The 15,887-nt window shown below is 49.6% G+C and overlaps 1 protein-coding gene across 2 annotated transcripts in view; it reads right to left on the minus strand.

Moving 5' to 3' along the window:
• Positions 1-7,582: 7,582 nt before the first annotated feature.
• Positions 7,583-15,887, minus strand: part of Anks1b (ankyrin repeat and sterile alpha motif domain containing 1B) — a 77,949-nt gene continuing 69,644 nt past the window's right edge. Inside the window, exons 8-9 of one of the 2 annotated variants that reach the window (XM_059245701.1) lie at positions 12,810-12,977; positions 7,583-9,435 (exon numbers count right to left, since the gene is read on the minus strand). In XM_059245701.1, the coding sequence (XP_059101684.1) occupies positions 9,328-9,435; positions 12,810-12,977 (276 nt within the window). In that variant the 3' untranslated portion in view covers positions 7,583-9,327. Of the gene's footprint in view, positions 9,439-12,809; positions 12,978-15,887 lie in introns of both variants that reach the window. The other variant, XM_059245700.1, reaches the window with a different exon arrangement.

Below are 15,887 nucleotides of genomic sequence, written 5' to 3' on the forward strand. Positions count from 1 at the left end.
TCTGCTCCAGGCATGGGCCACTCACTTCATCTCCACAGATGGAGATTTGCACACTAGGCATCCCCAGCCATAACATGAGTGTGGAGGTCAGAGGACAGGAGTCCTGGGGATTGGACTTAGATCATCAGGGTTGGTGGGTGGCAAGTGTATTTACTCACTGAGCCAAATTGCTATTCCTTTTTTTTTTTTTTTTTGAGACAAGGACTCATTCCAGGCTTGCCTCGAACTCCCAATCCTCCTGCTTCAATCTCCCAAGTGTTGGGATTGTATTTGTGCACCCCACCCAGTTTTTGGAAGAACTAACCCCCAGGCACCAGTGCTGAAGCTGGGGCTAGCATGCAACCCTGGCTTTCCTTTTTTGGGAAGCCCAGACCCACCAGACTGAGTAAAGTATCAGCTATGGTTTCAGGTGGAACATGGCTACATTTTGTGGAGATAGACAGACAACCTGGGATCACAGGCTTGAGTTTCAGTATCTGGGAAAGATCATCCCCCAGCCTGTGTAATGAGTTTGGAGATGTTCTTCCTGCCCCCTTGACGTGACAGTGATTCCAGCTTCCTCTCATCTCCTCACCTTGGACTTGTCCACTCATACATTTTTTAAAGACGGTGTTTCATGGAGCCCAGTATCCCAGGCTGGCCTTGAACTCACATAGTCCAGGATGACCTTGAATTTCTGATCTTCCTGCTCTAGTGCTGGGATTATAAGTGTGTCTTCTTATACATGTTTCATGGAGATTTAAAAAAAAATAGGGCTTCTTTCATAACAGGCAAGCACTCTACCAGCTGAGCTCCAACTCCAGCCCATGAGTACTAACTCCCGAGACTAACGTAGTTTAGGAGGAAGGAATGGAGAGCTGTACTTTTTGAGGGTGCTTTCGGTGCCAAGCTGTAGGCAGGGTGCTCTCCACACACGATCTAACTGGGTCTCAAGACAGTGCTGCAAGATGTTAGTTACCTGCCTGGAAACACACACACACACACACACACACACACACACACACACACACGTGAAGTCTCTAGGCTGTAGACAAGTGTAAACAGGAGTTTGGCAATCTAACTGCCTCCCGTGGTAACTCAGCCTGGCCCTCCTGCGGAAGCCTGGGGCGGGAGGATCTGAAAGCATTGTTCCAGTTCTGTACTCAGTCTGTTCATGTCATGAGCAATGTTGCAGCTCCCAGCTCCCACAGTCAACATTATGTGACATTTTCTGCCTCTGGTCATCAGGGTCCCCCATCTTGGTGCTTACTGGGATCCTCTTGGCCATTCTGATCAGAGCCTGGTAGGCAGCAGAGTCAGGGATGCTTTGGGTTTGCAAGGACTTTGGCAAGTGCAGGTCTGCTCTTGGTTCTCAGGTGATGGCAGCATTGAGTGTGGGAAGTTGTTAGCAATAACCTTGACTCTCCTTTAGAGGGGCCTGTTTCTACTTTGAAAGGTGTGTGTATGTGCATGTTTGTGTATGTGCAGCATATATGCACATGGGCACGCGTGTTTGGACATGCAGGCCTGAGGACATTATCAGATATTGTTTCTTAGGTTCTATCCATCTTGATTTTTTTTTTTTCTGAGACAGACCCTCTCACTGGCTTGGGGTTTGCCAACGAGCCTAGGCTGGCCAGTCAGTGACCTCCCAGGGATCCACCTGTCACTGCCTCTTCAACACTGGGATTACAGGATACTCCACCATGTCTGGCATTTTATGTAGGTTCTAGGGCTCAAACTCAGGTCCTCAAAGCTTCCAAGAAGAGCGCTTTATGGACTGAGCCCTCTCCCCAGCCCCTGCTTTGGAACTCCTTAAGTTCAAATTGGTGTCAGGCAGGGGTCATGTGCCTTGCTGACCCCTTTTCCCTTTTCCCTTTTCCTTCCATCCTGCATTCTTTCAGAGCCTTAGTTTCCTCATCTGTCAGGTAGGAAAAGTGACAAGGATCCGGGGCTTATGGGAGGCAAAGGAGAATATGTCAGGCATGTGACACAGGTCACAGTAAATGATGCATTAACTCTTTTTGCCCCCGTTACAAACATCATGCCCATCCTTCATTGATCGTTAGGCTCCTGCTGCTTCTGCACCAGGAAACAGAGCTCCATCTGAGCAGCTGCTGCTTCTGCACCAGGGAACACAGATCCAGCCGAGCAGCTTGTGCTTGCTCCTCCCTACAGCTGTTGGCTTTCAAGAGAGCCTTTGCTCAGCAGGGAGGCTGTCACCTGCTCTCTTCCCAACCTTTCCAAACTTCATTCCCTTTGGGCTGTGTGCGCACCAACGGAGCAGTCCAGGAGGATCGGAACTGAGGGATGCTTAAGACTTCGGGCTTATCTGGCCGGTGGCTTGGGTGTGCTGGCACAGGTTGGCATGGTTGGCCAATGAGCTAAGTGCAAGTATTGACTGTATTAACGTTCTAGCTGTGCGGCCCTAGCAAATGGTTTAGAATTCTTAAGGATCTGCTTTGGAGGGATGTGCTGGTGTGGGCAGTTCTGGGGGACTGCCCTGCTTCTCACTTCTCTCACTGCAATGGCTAGAATTTCCCCAACCCAGACCTCTCCCAGGAGATGGGACCCAGGCAATAGTTTTTAAAGTTCCCATGTGATTCTGGTATGTAGTGTAGGTCAAGGCAGATCAAGCCCTCTGCTCTTTGCCGTGATGCCTGATCAGCCAAGTCCCCTCTGCACCACAGCTGAATGCCCGTGTTGTGTGAGCTGCTTCTTAAGCTCCCTTTGCAGTCATGGTCTCTGGAGCCAGGCAGCACAGGTGTGTGCTAGCACAGCTAAAGGGCTTGTCCCTAGTTGGGCTTGGGAGCTAATTCACATAGCAACTCCGCCGAGATCATTACCAGCGCCCCTACAGGCTCTGTCTTCTCTCACCTGTGTGAGCTTGCTTTTGCCTTTTTACCTGTTCCCCCAAAGCCAGCCTCTCCCTGTTCCTTCACTAACAACCCCTACTTTGTTGGGAATTTTAGTGTGCTCTGTTAAAAATAACAATAACCATCACATTTTTTTTTTGGCTTCCTAGTAAGTAGGGGTCACCAGGGAGCTTTATGAGGTTGTAGGTGTTGGGAATCTCCAGCTGGGGAGGGGGGGTTTCAAACCCCACCCAGATGGTTGACTGGGAACCTGGCCCCACGCCTCCCATTCCAAACCCTGCCCTCAGAAAGCTCAACAAGTGGTGCCTCCTACCCCGGAGCTCCTCAAGACCATGCCGACAGGGTATTTAAGGTCTGGTCCATAGGCCTTCCACATGGCTTCTTCTCTTCCCCTGAGATAACCTGGGGATGCTTTGCTCATTAAGTCTGGACTTCTAATTCGGTTTGAATTGGCTTATTGCATGGGCTCAGTAACTCACTACCGGGGATATTTTTTAAAAATACTTATCAGTAGGGTGGAGCTGTCTCTAAAGCTCTTAAAAGCTTGGTCACCCAGGCAATAATACCAGTCTTTAGTCCTTACCATCTTTTCTCCTGCCTGGAACGTGAACACTCAGGACACCAGGACAGTGTTCTGGCAGCCACATTGAGACGAGGAGGTCTTAACCTTGAGGACAGAAGCCACACGCTCAGGTCGGCAGTGTAGGGATGAGGATGAGCCTCGGGATTAGGATGGCAGCTACCATCGCGGCCCTGCACTGCCTGTGTCTGGAATTCATGTTGCACGAAGGAACATTCAACCACTTCCGTGTTGAAGCCATGACTGTCAGGCCTTCTAGTCACCGGATTCAGTTTATAACTCTCATAATACAATCAGGTAAGCAGTGTCTGCCACCCCCAACCTCTCCCTCCTCCGCTCTTACCGCCTTGTGCCCCGTGTGTGTGTGTGTGTGTGTGTGTGTGTGTGTGTGTGTGTGTGTGTGTAGGTCAGAGGACAGTTTAATGGAGTTGGTTCTCTTCATGCACCTTTTTTTTTTTTTTTTGAGACAGGGTTTCTCTGTGTAGCTTTGCACCTTTCCTGGAACTCACTTGGTAGCCCAGGCTGGCCTCGAACTCACAGACATCCTCCTGCCTCTGCCTCCCGAGTGCTGGGATTAAAGGCGTGCGCCACCACCGCCCAGCCTCTTCATCCACCTTTAAGTGGGTCCCAGGAACCAGCCATCTCACCAACCCCACACTTCACTTTTAAACAATGAGTTAGTTACCAACATGTCAACATGTGTTCCTTCCCCATAAGAACCCAGCTTTCTTAGAAAGCCTGTGGAAGCGGGATCTTCCTTCCTACTCTTGACAATCAGTTGGAGCTGAGGCACAGTTGCCTCTTGAAGGTCACCAGACTCATCACCCAGGGCTTCTGGTGATAGCACACTGTAGCTAGAGTTTTCCTGCCTGGCCCACAGTCAGGACAAATCTCTGTCTCCTGCCAGTCCCACAGCTGCTCAGACCCAACCAAGTAAACACAGAGACTTATATTGGTTACAAACTGTATGGCCATGGCAGGCTTCTCGATAACTGTTCTTATAGCTTAAATTAATCCATTTCTATTAATCTATACCTTGCCACGTGGCTCGTGGCTTACCGGCATCTTCACATGCTGTTTGTCATGGCGGCGGCTGGCAGTGTCTCTCAGCCTTCCACTTCCCAGCTTTATTCTCCTCTTTGTCCCGCCTATACTTCCTGTCTGGCCACTGGCCAATCAGTGATTTATTTATTGACCAATCAGCAACACACTTGACATACAGACCATCCCATAGCAGCACACCCTGGAAATGCTGATTAAAACATGCCAGAGGTACTTTCTTCTCCTCAGTCTCTCAACAGAACATTGAACACATTGGTATTTCTTTCTCTCTCTCTCTCTCTCTCTCTCTCTCTCTCTCTCTCTCTCTCTCTCTCTCTCTGTCTCGAAAAAAAAAATGGGCATGCACCCTTGAGAATGTGGAGAAATCAGTCTGTCCAGCGTCAGAAAACCATTGATGTAGCTGTCTCAACTTTTCCTCAGTGTTGCCTTGTGGCCTCTTGTGAGGGAGAGCAGCATGCTCTGCCCTGGTGGGGACAGCTTGATTGAGTCATGGAGACCTCAGAGGGCAGCTACAGTGGGTATTGGATATGGATTGCTTTCAGTAGCATTTATTACCACCCCGTGAGTTAACTTTGGTGGTAAGCCTAACTGGTCTCAGCTCTTCCACTAGGTCAGTAGGACCATGTAGAGATTTTCTGAATGGTGAACTCTGGGAACCCTGCACAGCCGGTGCACCCGGGGTCTATCACCCGATTCCACCTTTCTCTACTTGGTTGAATCACGTAGGGCCCCTTGTGAAGCCGCTGCTGTTACAGCTGCAGCAGATGGCCTGGTGACCCCACCGAGGCCAGCAGCATGGGACTGCTCAGCCTGTTGCTCCCCGCCGCCCCTTGCCTCCATCATGACCCACTCCTAGAAAGTTCCAAGGCTTGGACAGCTTTTATAAACACAGGTCTCTAGGGGCTTGGAGAAGAAAGACAAAAAGTGGTTTTTGACAATAGTATATAGCGATGAGTCTCTGAGTTACACACTGAGGGCAATGTGTCGGGTCTGGGATGATTTACAGAAGCAGGGAGAAGAAAAACGGTGTCAATTCTCAGTAGATAGATTGACCAAACTCAGGAAAGATCAAGTCCTTCTGTGGGTACAGAGGAATGCTGGATGGTGACCGGGCAATAGGTCCGACCCCCGTGCACAGGTCCTGCTCTGCTTGGGGACTGGTTTCTCTGGGAAGCAGGGCTCTGTTCCTAGGGCCAACCCCAGTAAATGCTGATGAGGTCAAGTAGACTTGTGGGGACCAGGGCTGTAGGTGGACTGGCAGAAGCTGGCTGGAGAGAGGCTGCTGGTTTACGTTGGTTGGTCATTGTTTCTGTTAAAGACAATGTTTATAACCATCATACGGCTTTTCATAGGAAATGTACTCATTGAATGGCCAGTAGACAAAGAGAACTTGAAGATGTAATGTCAGTAAAGAGGTTTTATTCCATATATATTTCTGAACACAGAAATTACATCCTAGCTTACTGGAAGCTAGACAACACCTCAAATTTTCAATTCTGAGAAATGGGAGTAACGTTACTTGGAGTCCAAGTGCAGATTTTTACTGATTTTTGAGAGTGTGGCCACACGCCCTTTAAGCCTAAACTTCTTTTCCATTTTATCTGAACATCAGAGAGGCTGGCGGCATGCCCAAGCAGTCCAACTTGAGAAAAAACACTTTCACGACTTATTAACAGGCCAAGCATAATTTTCATATGGTTCATTCATTCAGATTTATTACAGAACACCATTTAATAAGAAAAAATTAAATGGATCAATTGACTTCAAGTCTTCCTTCTGTAAAGGAGACATTTAAGTTCTCTTTTGATTAATGTGAGCATTTAAGGGCTGCTACGTTTACCTTCTGGTTACTGAATTTATCAAACATCAGGTTTTCCTTAAAAAAAAAAAAATTCAGCTGCGAATCCCATCTCCCATGCCTGAGCTGGCTTTTCCGCTCTGGGCATGTTCCTTTCATTCCCTGCCCTGCTCTGGCCATGGGCTGCTCTCGTACCCTGACCTTCGGTAGGTTTGTTACGAAGGGGGAGGGTGAAGAGTGGAGAGGGAGATCAGGGTCACCTCTGCCTTCCTCTCTGAGGGTCACTACAACCGTGCGTCCCCCATCTGGGAAGGGATAACCCTGTCACATAGCTTTCTCGGTCCTTATTTCCCCGTCAAGTTTATTTACCACCACAAGGAGACTGTCCCATCCCACCACTAGGCAAGTATTTATCTTTTAATTTCTCCCCACTGGAATGTGCCGTGTACTTCATGCTGGGATCATTATGGATAAAAATATGCATGTGATGAACAGAGATGATATATATAAGAGGACTGGAGAAAATTAATAAAGTAATAAAGGAGCAAACTAACCCAGTGGGCACGCCAGTGGAAACCCCCAGCCTGCAGCCTCCTTCAGGAGAGAAGTGTCCCAGGGTTCAGTTCAGCCCGGCTTTCCCTGGTTTAGCTCAGGGTTCAAAGCTCCAGGCCTCTATATGACGGGCAGAGAACACCCTAAGACTGCTTTGGGTTCCCAAGGGTAGCAGTCATGGATTGGGCAGTGAGTGCACCGGTGTTCTGAAGGTCCAGGGACATGCAACATGGTGGTCACTGACCATGGGATCAGTGTGGCTCTGATTGGCCCATCACCCACTTTACAGCAGGCACACACGTTTTAGGAAAAAAAAAAAAAAAAAAAAAAGAAAGGCCTTGTGGATGTATAGGATGTATAGTGGATGCTTTCCCAAGCAAGCTAGGTATGTTGTGCTATATAAGAAGTCCACTCGTGTGTGTGTGTGTGTGTGTGTGTGTGTGTGTGTGTGTGTGTGTGGTCCCCTCTGTTTTAGAAATGTCTGTCTTACCAATACCCCCTTATATGCCACTTTAAATGGTGGCTTGTGGCTGAAATTCAAGCTCCAGAAGATAGTGTTTCTTTTTCAGACTGTGCGAACTTGGAAATGAGCAAGTTTTTCTCGATGATGTTGCCAATTGGAAAAAAAAAAAAAAACCAAACCTCTTTATCTGTGGATGCTGTAGGGAGGTGCTCACAGAAAGATGCCAAGCACCAGTCACTGTACAACTTCTGTTTTATTTTGTGTGCTTTTTTTTAATAGGATATAAATAATGACAAAAATTACAAAATTTATAACTGGAAGCCCAAGCTTATTTACACATATGCGTGTGTCTCGGCAAAGCCACCGGCTGCTGCGTTCCTATACAAGTTCCTTTTGGTACCATATTTTAGTGTTATTTTCCTCTCCGTTTACTACATACATATCAACAGTGAATAGGCAAAATATATACAAGGAACTATTCAGTTCAAGTAATTTAATATTGTATTAAAATTCTCCAACACTGAACTAAAACCATATACATTTGTCAGTTGAAATGAAATTTAGTTTTTCTTCAAAACTCACCAACTGATGAATATGATAATCTCAGGTTTAAAATAATATTGGTTAATAAAAAAAACATTAAGACAAGTTCACAATTTATCAATATCGCTATAATGAACTTCAAAATGATTCACAATATGATCGGTTAGAACAATATACATTAAAATGTTATTTTTCTATAATGATATTGGTACTGTTTATATAATTTGATTCTACAGAAATATACATTATGGTATCATACAAATACTCCACAGAGACATTAAAAAAATTAAAATACCTTAAAGAAACGTAAGTAAATTTATTTAATCAAATAGTAAGCAAACATTTTTTTAATCTGTTTCAAGAAAAGTCTTTATTACTTTGGAATTTCTTCTTTTTTTGTGTTATTTATTTTTTTCTAGAAAAAAATTTTGCAATAGAATTTTATTAACACCATTCTCAAACAAGGTTTCCATGACAGAAATCTTGACAGCAGAAGCCCTAGATTATATTTTTTGTTAAACATGTTCTTTAAAACACCTCGAAGGTTAAAACAAAGAAACCCAAAAAATCCCTATAAACCGCTTGTGCGGGCTGCGGCTGCGTCGACACTGGGGTCACCCCTAGCGCAAGCCCGATTTCCTGCTCCAGGGACGGCCTCAGAGTTTCGCCACACCTGGGCCAGTTCTCAAAACAGTAGAGATGGAGTCACTTGAAACCAGAAACATCCCGCACAACAAACGCAGTGTTCTTATGAATGCATTAATGAAACATCCTTTTAATAAAAATATTTAATACAAGACACATTTTTTTCTGTGCATAATAAATTCCTCTGTTTTTAAATCACTTTTAAATTTTTGAATCATTCAATAAAGGTTTCCTTTATCTGACATAGTTGATTACATATAAAATCCACAAATATAGAAATCGGGAGACAGAATTTCCTGGCAATCGTGAGGGTTGCTTTGTCTCTTTGCATGAAACTGTACTCAGTGATCACAATGATTTTACAGGTGCTTTGGGGGGTCGGGGTCGGGGTGGGGGCGGCTAGTACTGTTCTGCCTTTCCCTTCCAAACCGGCTGACGGTGGAAAAAAAAACTGAAACCCAAGATGCTTTAGACTTGGAGGCAGTCCTGGAGACCTCCCCTACCCCCTTTCGCTTTCTTTTTAAAAAAAGGTTATTTCTCCCCCCACTAAAGCAAAGCAAGAACGGGGCAGTTGAGCAGTACCTCGGAGGGAGGCGGTGGCGGCGGAGTCGGGGCGCCCCGCGCAGCCGCCCCACCCCGCGCCTCTAGGGGCGGCAAAGTCTCGCTGGCAGAAAGCTCCCTTCCGCCCGTGACGAGGCCACGCGAGCTGAGCAGTCTTCCTCCCGGGGCGGGTGGACACGGAGGAGGAGGAGGAGGCGCGAAGGAAAGCCTGCTGCGGGGACTGCTTGGCGAGCTAGGCACCGCGAAGGACTCGGGGCGGCGGGCAGTATCAGAAAATCGTGGTTTCATACTTGGTATTAATGCCCCTCTTGGCTTCTTGCCCCGGCTCCACAATCCACGGCAGATTGGCCAGAGTCTTTTGCTCAGAAGGGTCGATCTGCTTTAAAACAGAAAGGCTGATGCCCGTTATCCGGCAGCTGGGCGGCGGCGCGGCCGCGGGGGCGCCGCGGGAACCCCACCTCGGGCCCCGCGCGCCCCGCCGCGCTGCTGCGGGGCGGACCCGGCGGCGGCGGCGTTCGCGCTTTCGTACCTGCACTGCACAGCGACTCTGCAGGGGCCTGCAAGGGTGACGCGAGTGAGACCCCGGCCCCGCCCCCGGGGCTCAGGCAGGGGAGCAGCGGCGGTCCCCACCCTCCATCGGGGTCCGCCCCGAAGCTGGTCCTCGGGCACCCATCATTGCGCAAGGCCTCTCCTCTCTCCCTGTTGGCTCCTTCCTAGCCAGGGTGGTCCAGGTCTTGGCTCCAATGCCACTTCCTCTCCTAGAAGCTGTACCTGCCACACCCTCTACAGAAAAACGACACCTCAACTTTTCTGCTTCCCCCTTCCTCTCCCTTACTGACACATACGCCAGCAGACTCAATGCCTACTCCCTCTCCACAATGCATGCCCATAAAGGTGGGGTTTTATGCTTTCTTGATTGCTGTTTTCTCCAAACCCAGGTGGGGGGAAACGCCTGGCAGCCCAGTGCCAAGCAGGCATACAATAAATACTTGGACAATCAATACTGTTAAGACAATGAGCGAGCGGGCTTCCAGGATGAGAAGAGGTACTGGGGTGGACAGAAGGCAGGTACAGATCCCAGGGAGAGATGGACAGGAGACCGGGAGGCAGAGGAAGGGAAGAGGTCATCAAGGGCCTGGGAGGTTGGGCCTTGGCCTCACCTGTCTCTGTGCTTTGCGAAAAGCCAGGCAGGCCATTCCCTGGGCAGTAGCTAGTGTGAGCTCTGACAGGCCGTAGCTACGCTCTTTCCCTAACAGTTCTCTCATCCTTTGGCTATCTACTTTGCTCTGTAAATTGGGCCGAGGAATTTCTGGAAGGCACGTTCAGACTTTCTCTACCAGCCTGCTAGAGGCTGCAGGGTCTGTGCCTCTGTGCCTATCCTTCTGCTGGCTGCCTTCTGCTGGGTTTCCACTGTGTCCCTATGGGCGGAGGGAAGGACTTCCCAGTCTCAGGAGCACTATTTCCTAACAGTAAACCACCAGAGCCGAGGAAATGGGAATATCGAAGCCTGGTGAGGGACTGGATCCTGAGCCAGGTGAAGACATTAGCATTTTTCACTGTGTATTTTCCTGTTTCCCAGAGAGGGCGTCTTAGATGAATATTCTATGAACCCTTATGGCAACAAACGCTTTGTGCTCTTCTGGAAGAAGTCTACGTGGACCACAGGAAAGCTGCATGGAGGCACCCGCAGTGAACAGACTTACCCAGCCCACATGAGAAGGAATATAGTAACTTAAGTGACAATCCCCCCCAAACATGCTGTGCATTCCTGGACACCCAGAAACCCGATCAGACTCAAAGACACAGTCGTTAAATCCACCCTCGGGACCTCATTTCTTTTAAGAACAGATGTGTGTTAAGTGCCTGCTGTAGACCTGGCCCTGGGGGGGACAGCATGCCAGTGTACTTCATGAAGCAGATATTTTTGTAGAGGAAGAGAGGCAGACATAAGTGGTAAGTAAAAAACTCAGTAACTACTACAGGGAATGAGCAGGGGTCTACAGTGTAACCAGGCATCTATTTTAGTCAGGGAAAGCTTCTTCATGCAACTGAAACCTGAATGATACCATGGAGTAGGCCATGCACATCGGGAGTTGGGAGAGGCGGAAGAGAGCATTCCTGGTGTAGGGGACAACTGGCATCCAGACAAGTAGGACTGAGCAGACCTGGGCATCACAAAGTGGGGTGAGAAATTAGGTTTTGGTATTTCCTGGGTGCCATGATCTCTGCTGTGTGGAGAAAGGGAGTGCCTGGGGGGTGTCACTGGGCTTGGATTTGGATTGGGGGGTGATGGGGGAAGTGGAGAGGAATGGGCAGATTGGAGGTATGTTCTGGGGGAGCAAAGAACGGACTCTGCTCATGGGCTGAATGCAGAAGTGTGGACACAAGAGGAGTCAAGGTAACTTGTGGGTTTGGGTACAAGCAGTATGGCGAAGAGCTGGGCTGTTTACTGAGCCCAGAAGAGGGAGGAGAGAAGCAAGGAATTGTGTTGGCTTAAACAGGAAGGCGGGGATGCTTAAAAACAGACTGAGCAGGCACTTGCAAGTTTGGGGTGTGTCGGGCCTGGAGATAGAGAGCCGGACGCATGGGCTGGGGTGGTGCTGAGGCAGGCGGGAAGGTCAGGAGTAGGAGTGTAGTGTGGGATTTGAGAGGTACAGTCACTGGTGATGACCAGTCAGCTGAGGAAAAGCTCCCTTCTGGGATGTAGGAGGAAACTGTCGGGGATGATGAAGAGGTCAGATGCTGAGGGGTCATCCCCGTGGGTGTGGAAGTTACCAAGAGCAGAGACGAGAGAGAGAGGGCCCCGAAGGTGTAAACCAGGCGCCACATCGTCACCCAGGAAGGAACCTCTCTTTGGAGGTTAAAAATGTCTACGTCCTCATGACATGGAGGCTGAGAGCTGCTGAGAGGAGAATGTGGCAGATGGAAAGATTGCAGGGTGAGGTGAGGGGGCAATGCATTCTGGGGGCCTGCCCGGTGCCAATCCCAGAGAGTCTAGGATGCAGGATGGTAGCTGGAGCAGAAAGCAGATGGGAAGCTGGCTGGGAGCCTTCCAGCTTTGGGGTGTTGCTACTACCAGAGGCGGCCGCTTTGAAGTCATACCAGCCTGTTGGGACAGGATGTCTGCAGAGCCTGTGGGAGGGAGGGAAGGGAGGAAGTTCCTGGAGGGAGGCAGATGATAAGGAGGACGGGGTGTCACCTTCTAGCAGTGACTAGGCTGCAAAGAGCTTCAGCTGTCCAGAGGGAAGGCACACAGGATGTGGCCCAGGCATCTCAAAGATGATGCCCTGGCCTCCTGAAAGACACAGAACCTGTGGCATCTAGCTGGCTTTTGCCAGGAGGGTACCAGAGCATCCTCACCTTGAGCCTCTGCAAATCTCTCTGGAGGGCAGAGGCCTGACCCGATAGGATGGCAGGTGAGGCCCAGAGAAAGCTGCCCCCAGAATTTTCTAGACCTTCTGGTAAGACATGTCACAAACAGCCAGTAGCCTGCCCTCACGAGGCTGCTGCAGGAGGCAGTGAAAATGGGATTTTTTCTCTGGTACCTTCGGGTTGGGCAGAGGGATTCTCTGAGACTGCAGGAACCAGGATAAGGATGATGGTCACAGGCCAGCAGGAGACCAGTGGAAAGGACAGGAGAGGGGAGGGCAGGCTGGATTCCAAAGGCCTCCCCCAAGTACCACCGGGCCCTGTTTACAACCCCCTTCCCTCCTGATGCAGACTTAGAGATGCCCTTTCTCTTCTACTTACCACTGACTTGCGAATGCTAACGCGGGGCTTGGGGATGGGTTTGGAGGGCTTGTTTTCAAAGCTTTCTGGAAGGGTGGAAGAATGGCCCCCTTTTCTGGCTTGTAGAGCTAGCTGGTAAGCGACCTCGAATGCCTGTCCCAGTGTTAGGATGATTTCATAGGCTAAATTCTGCAAGAAAAACAAACAGACAAAACATTTGCCACTGGCGGCACGCACGGTGGTTCGGAAGGAATGGACAGCTGAGGAGCCATGTAGGACGGGGAGCTGGTGTGGACCCTCAACTGCTCTCTCCACCGGAAGCTCCAGCAGCTCAGGGAACACCTCTGAGAACAGGACTCTCTGGGCACTAGTCACTGAGGCAGCATCCAGTGTGGAGCCACACTGCGGGGTCTCCTCCATTAACCCCCTATATACACAGAGTCCTCATGCAGCGCCCCCAGCCCCAGGGGCTCTCCAGGTGGGCAGCATCCTTGGGGGCGGCTTCTGTGCTCCCGAGAACTTGGAGTGGAAAGGGGTTAGTAGGGGTGTCACGCCTGCGCTGATGATCCCACACGCTCCCTGGGAGGTGTTCCCGAGAAGTTTGGGTCTTTTTTACCTCAAACATCTGTGATTCAGTGAATATATACGAAACACAATCAAAATCTAATTTAGGCCGGGGGAGAGGCATTAGTCATGCTGGTGTGGAGTCTCACAGTTGCAGCAAGCAGTGAGCATGCAAACATTGTTCAAATGGAGCCAATTATCTGTCTATTTCTTAAGTTTTCTTTGCACTTCCCGAGGGTTCACTCTCTATATTTTATCATCAAATCACCAAGAGACAGGAGATTTTTGCCACACCAAACTTCTCCTGGGAGGTACGGTCTTTCCTCAGACCAGTTCTCTCAGGATGATTTCTGCCCTTCATCACATACTGACTTTTGATTTCTGCTTTTTCCCCCCACGTGAAGCTTCCCCCTGATCTTCTCTCACAGGGACAACGTTGACATTAGCCACTCAAAGGAGGGATTGGAGCCCCAACATTCCGAGGTCAGAATGCATCATAGAAGTGGGTGCCATAGAAGTGGGGTCCACACAGAACGCGCCTGGGGATTGAACCTGTGGCCTCATACATGCTTAGCGAAGGCTCTGTGTCGAGCCACACCCCGAGCCTGAGAATGTTCTCGGTGCGGCTGCATTGGCTGAGAGCAGCCACGGTCTTTCCCAAGGTCTTCGTTCTGTGACTGTCACTACCACGTTTCTTTATGGCTTTTCAAATGTTCAGGTAGCACTCTGCTCCTGCTAAAAGCGCACTATGTCTTGCCATTCTTATTCTCTCCATGCCTTCCCAGCATGCTGCTGGGAGAAGTGTGTTAGGGACTACTGTTGTCCTCAGCACTCAGTGAGGATGGAGGACATGGGATGGCCTTCCAAGGCCATGGGGGAAGAGATCCACCAGTTCTAGATCAACCAGATTTTAGGTCAAAGCCATGGTCTTCGAACCAAGTAGGGGCAAGGCCTATGATCTCGAGAGCTGGTTTGACAGAGGGTGAGTCAATCTCTGAGCTCCTATCAGACGGACATGTGACGCTGAGATCCTGTCCCTTGCACAGCCAGGCCACACATTTCCCCGAAGTACAGAGCACTAAGCCGTGTTTGCCTCCACGGATGAGTCAGACAAAGTAAATTAACAACGCACTAGCAAATGATAGTGGAGGAGGACTGGGAGGCGGCTCTGACCATCACTGCACAAAGAGGGCTGAGCCCTTTCCTCTGCCTACACTCGGCACACACGTCACAAGGCACTGTCAGCTTCGCCTCAGGGCCGGCGGCGGCGGCGGCGGCAGGGTTCGCGGAGGAGGACGAAAGGGCTTCTGACTCCCTTGGTGTCAGGAGGACATTGCCGTTCTTGGTCTCGCTAACTCTTTCTGCGGAAAGTGTCTGGTGTCTGTGCACGGAAGCAGACACTCGTGTCTGGGGGGGTCTGGTGAGAATCTAAGCAAGCACGTGGGTGCAGTGAGCTTAGAGTGCAAATTCCTTCACCACCAGCCTCAGGCAAGTTCCTGAAAGTGAGAGCTGTGTAAGCACCTTCACGTGGGAGCCAAGGCTGCTCATTTGAGCGCTGAGACCTTCACGTGGTTACCGCGGGTTACTATGGGAAAAGCGGAAAGCTTCTGCATGATAAACAGATGTTTTGCCCTTTCCTTTTAAATGAGTGACTGGGAGACCAGTCCAGCCCCCAGCTGGCCTTGAACATGTGGCAGTCATCCTGCCTCAGCCTCCCCAGTGCTGACGTGTGTCCTGCTTTTTTTTTTTTTTTTTTTTTTTTTTTAAGACAGGGTTTCTCTGTGTAGCCCTTGGCTGTCCTGGATCTCGCTCTGTAGACCAGGCTGACCTCGAACTCACAGAGATCTACCTGCCTCTGCCTCCTGAGTGCTGGGATTGAAGTTGTGCGTCCCCACTGCCCACTGTGTCTTGCTCTTTTAAAGGACGATTTAGAATGTTCTCTTGCGATTCGCTGAAGAATTGGATATTGTTACCTCTCCATCTTTTCTGTAGCCTTCATGTTTGAAGCATGGATGTTGGATGTGAGGGAGGGGCCCATAGGCACTGAGTTTTACACTGTTTGTCTCAGAGTACCACGACCCAGCAGGGACATCCCTCCCTCCTTCCCTCTCTCCCTCCCTCCCTCCCTCCTCCCCTCCCTCCCTCCCTCCCTCCCTCCCTCCCTCCCTCCTTCCTTCCTTCCTTCCTTCCTTCCTTCCTTCCTTCCTTCCTTCCTTCCTTCCTTCCTCTCTTCTCCCCTCCTCCACCAATGGAACCCAGGGCCCTGGGCAGGCAGATGCTCTACCATGGAGCCATACCCTCAACCCAGCTAGACATACTGTAATGTATTCTTTGCAGGGTCACCCTGCCTCCCTCCTCTGTGTCATCCCTACTGTGTACAACAGAAGGAGAATTGTTTTTATGAGGGCTGGACACTGTTAGGACAAAACAGAAAACCATATTGTAGTAGGACTTAATTATACATTAAGAATGTTCATTATATTAATACGTTAATTGCCATGAGTAATGTAAAGGCAATTTTAGTGTGGTAAAGAC

This window comes from Peromyscus eremicus, chromosome 18 (assembly GCF_949786415.1).
Source record: "Peromyscus eremicus chromosome 18, PerEre_H2_v1, whole genome shotgun sequence".
Lineage (NCBI taxonomy): Eukaryota > Metazoa > Chordata > Mammalia > Rodentia > Cricetidae > Peromyscus > Peromyscus eremicus.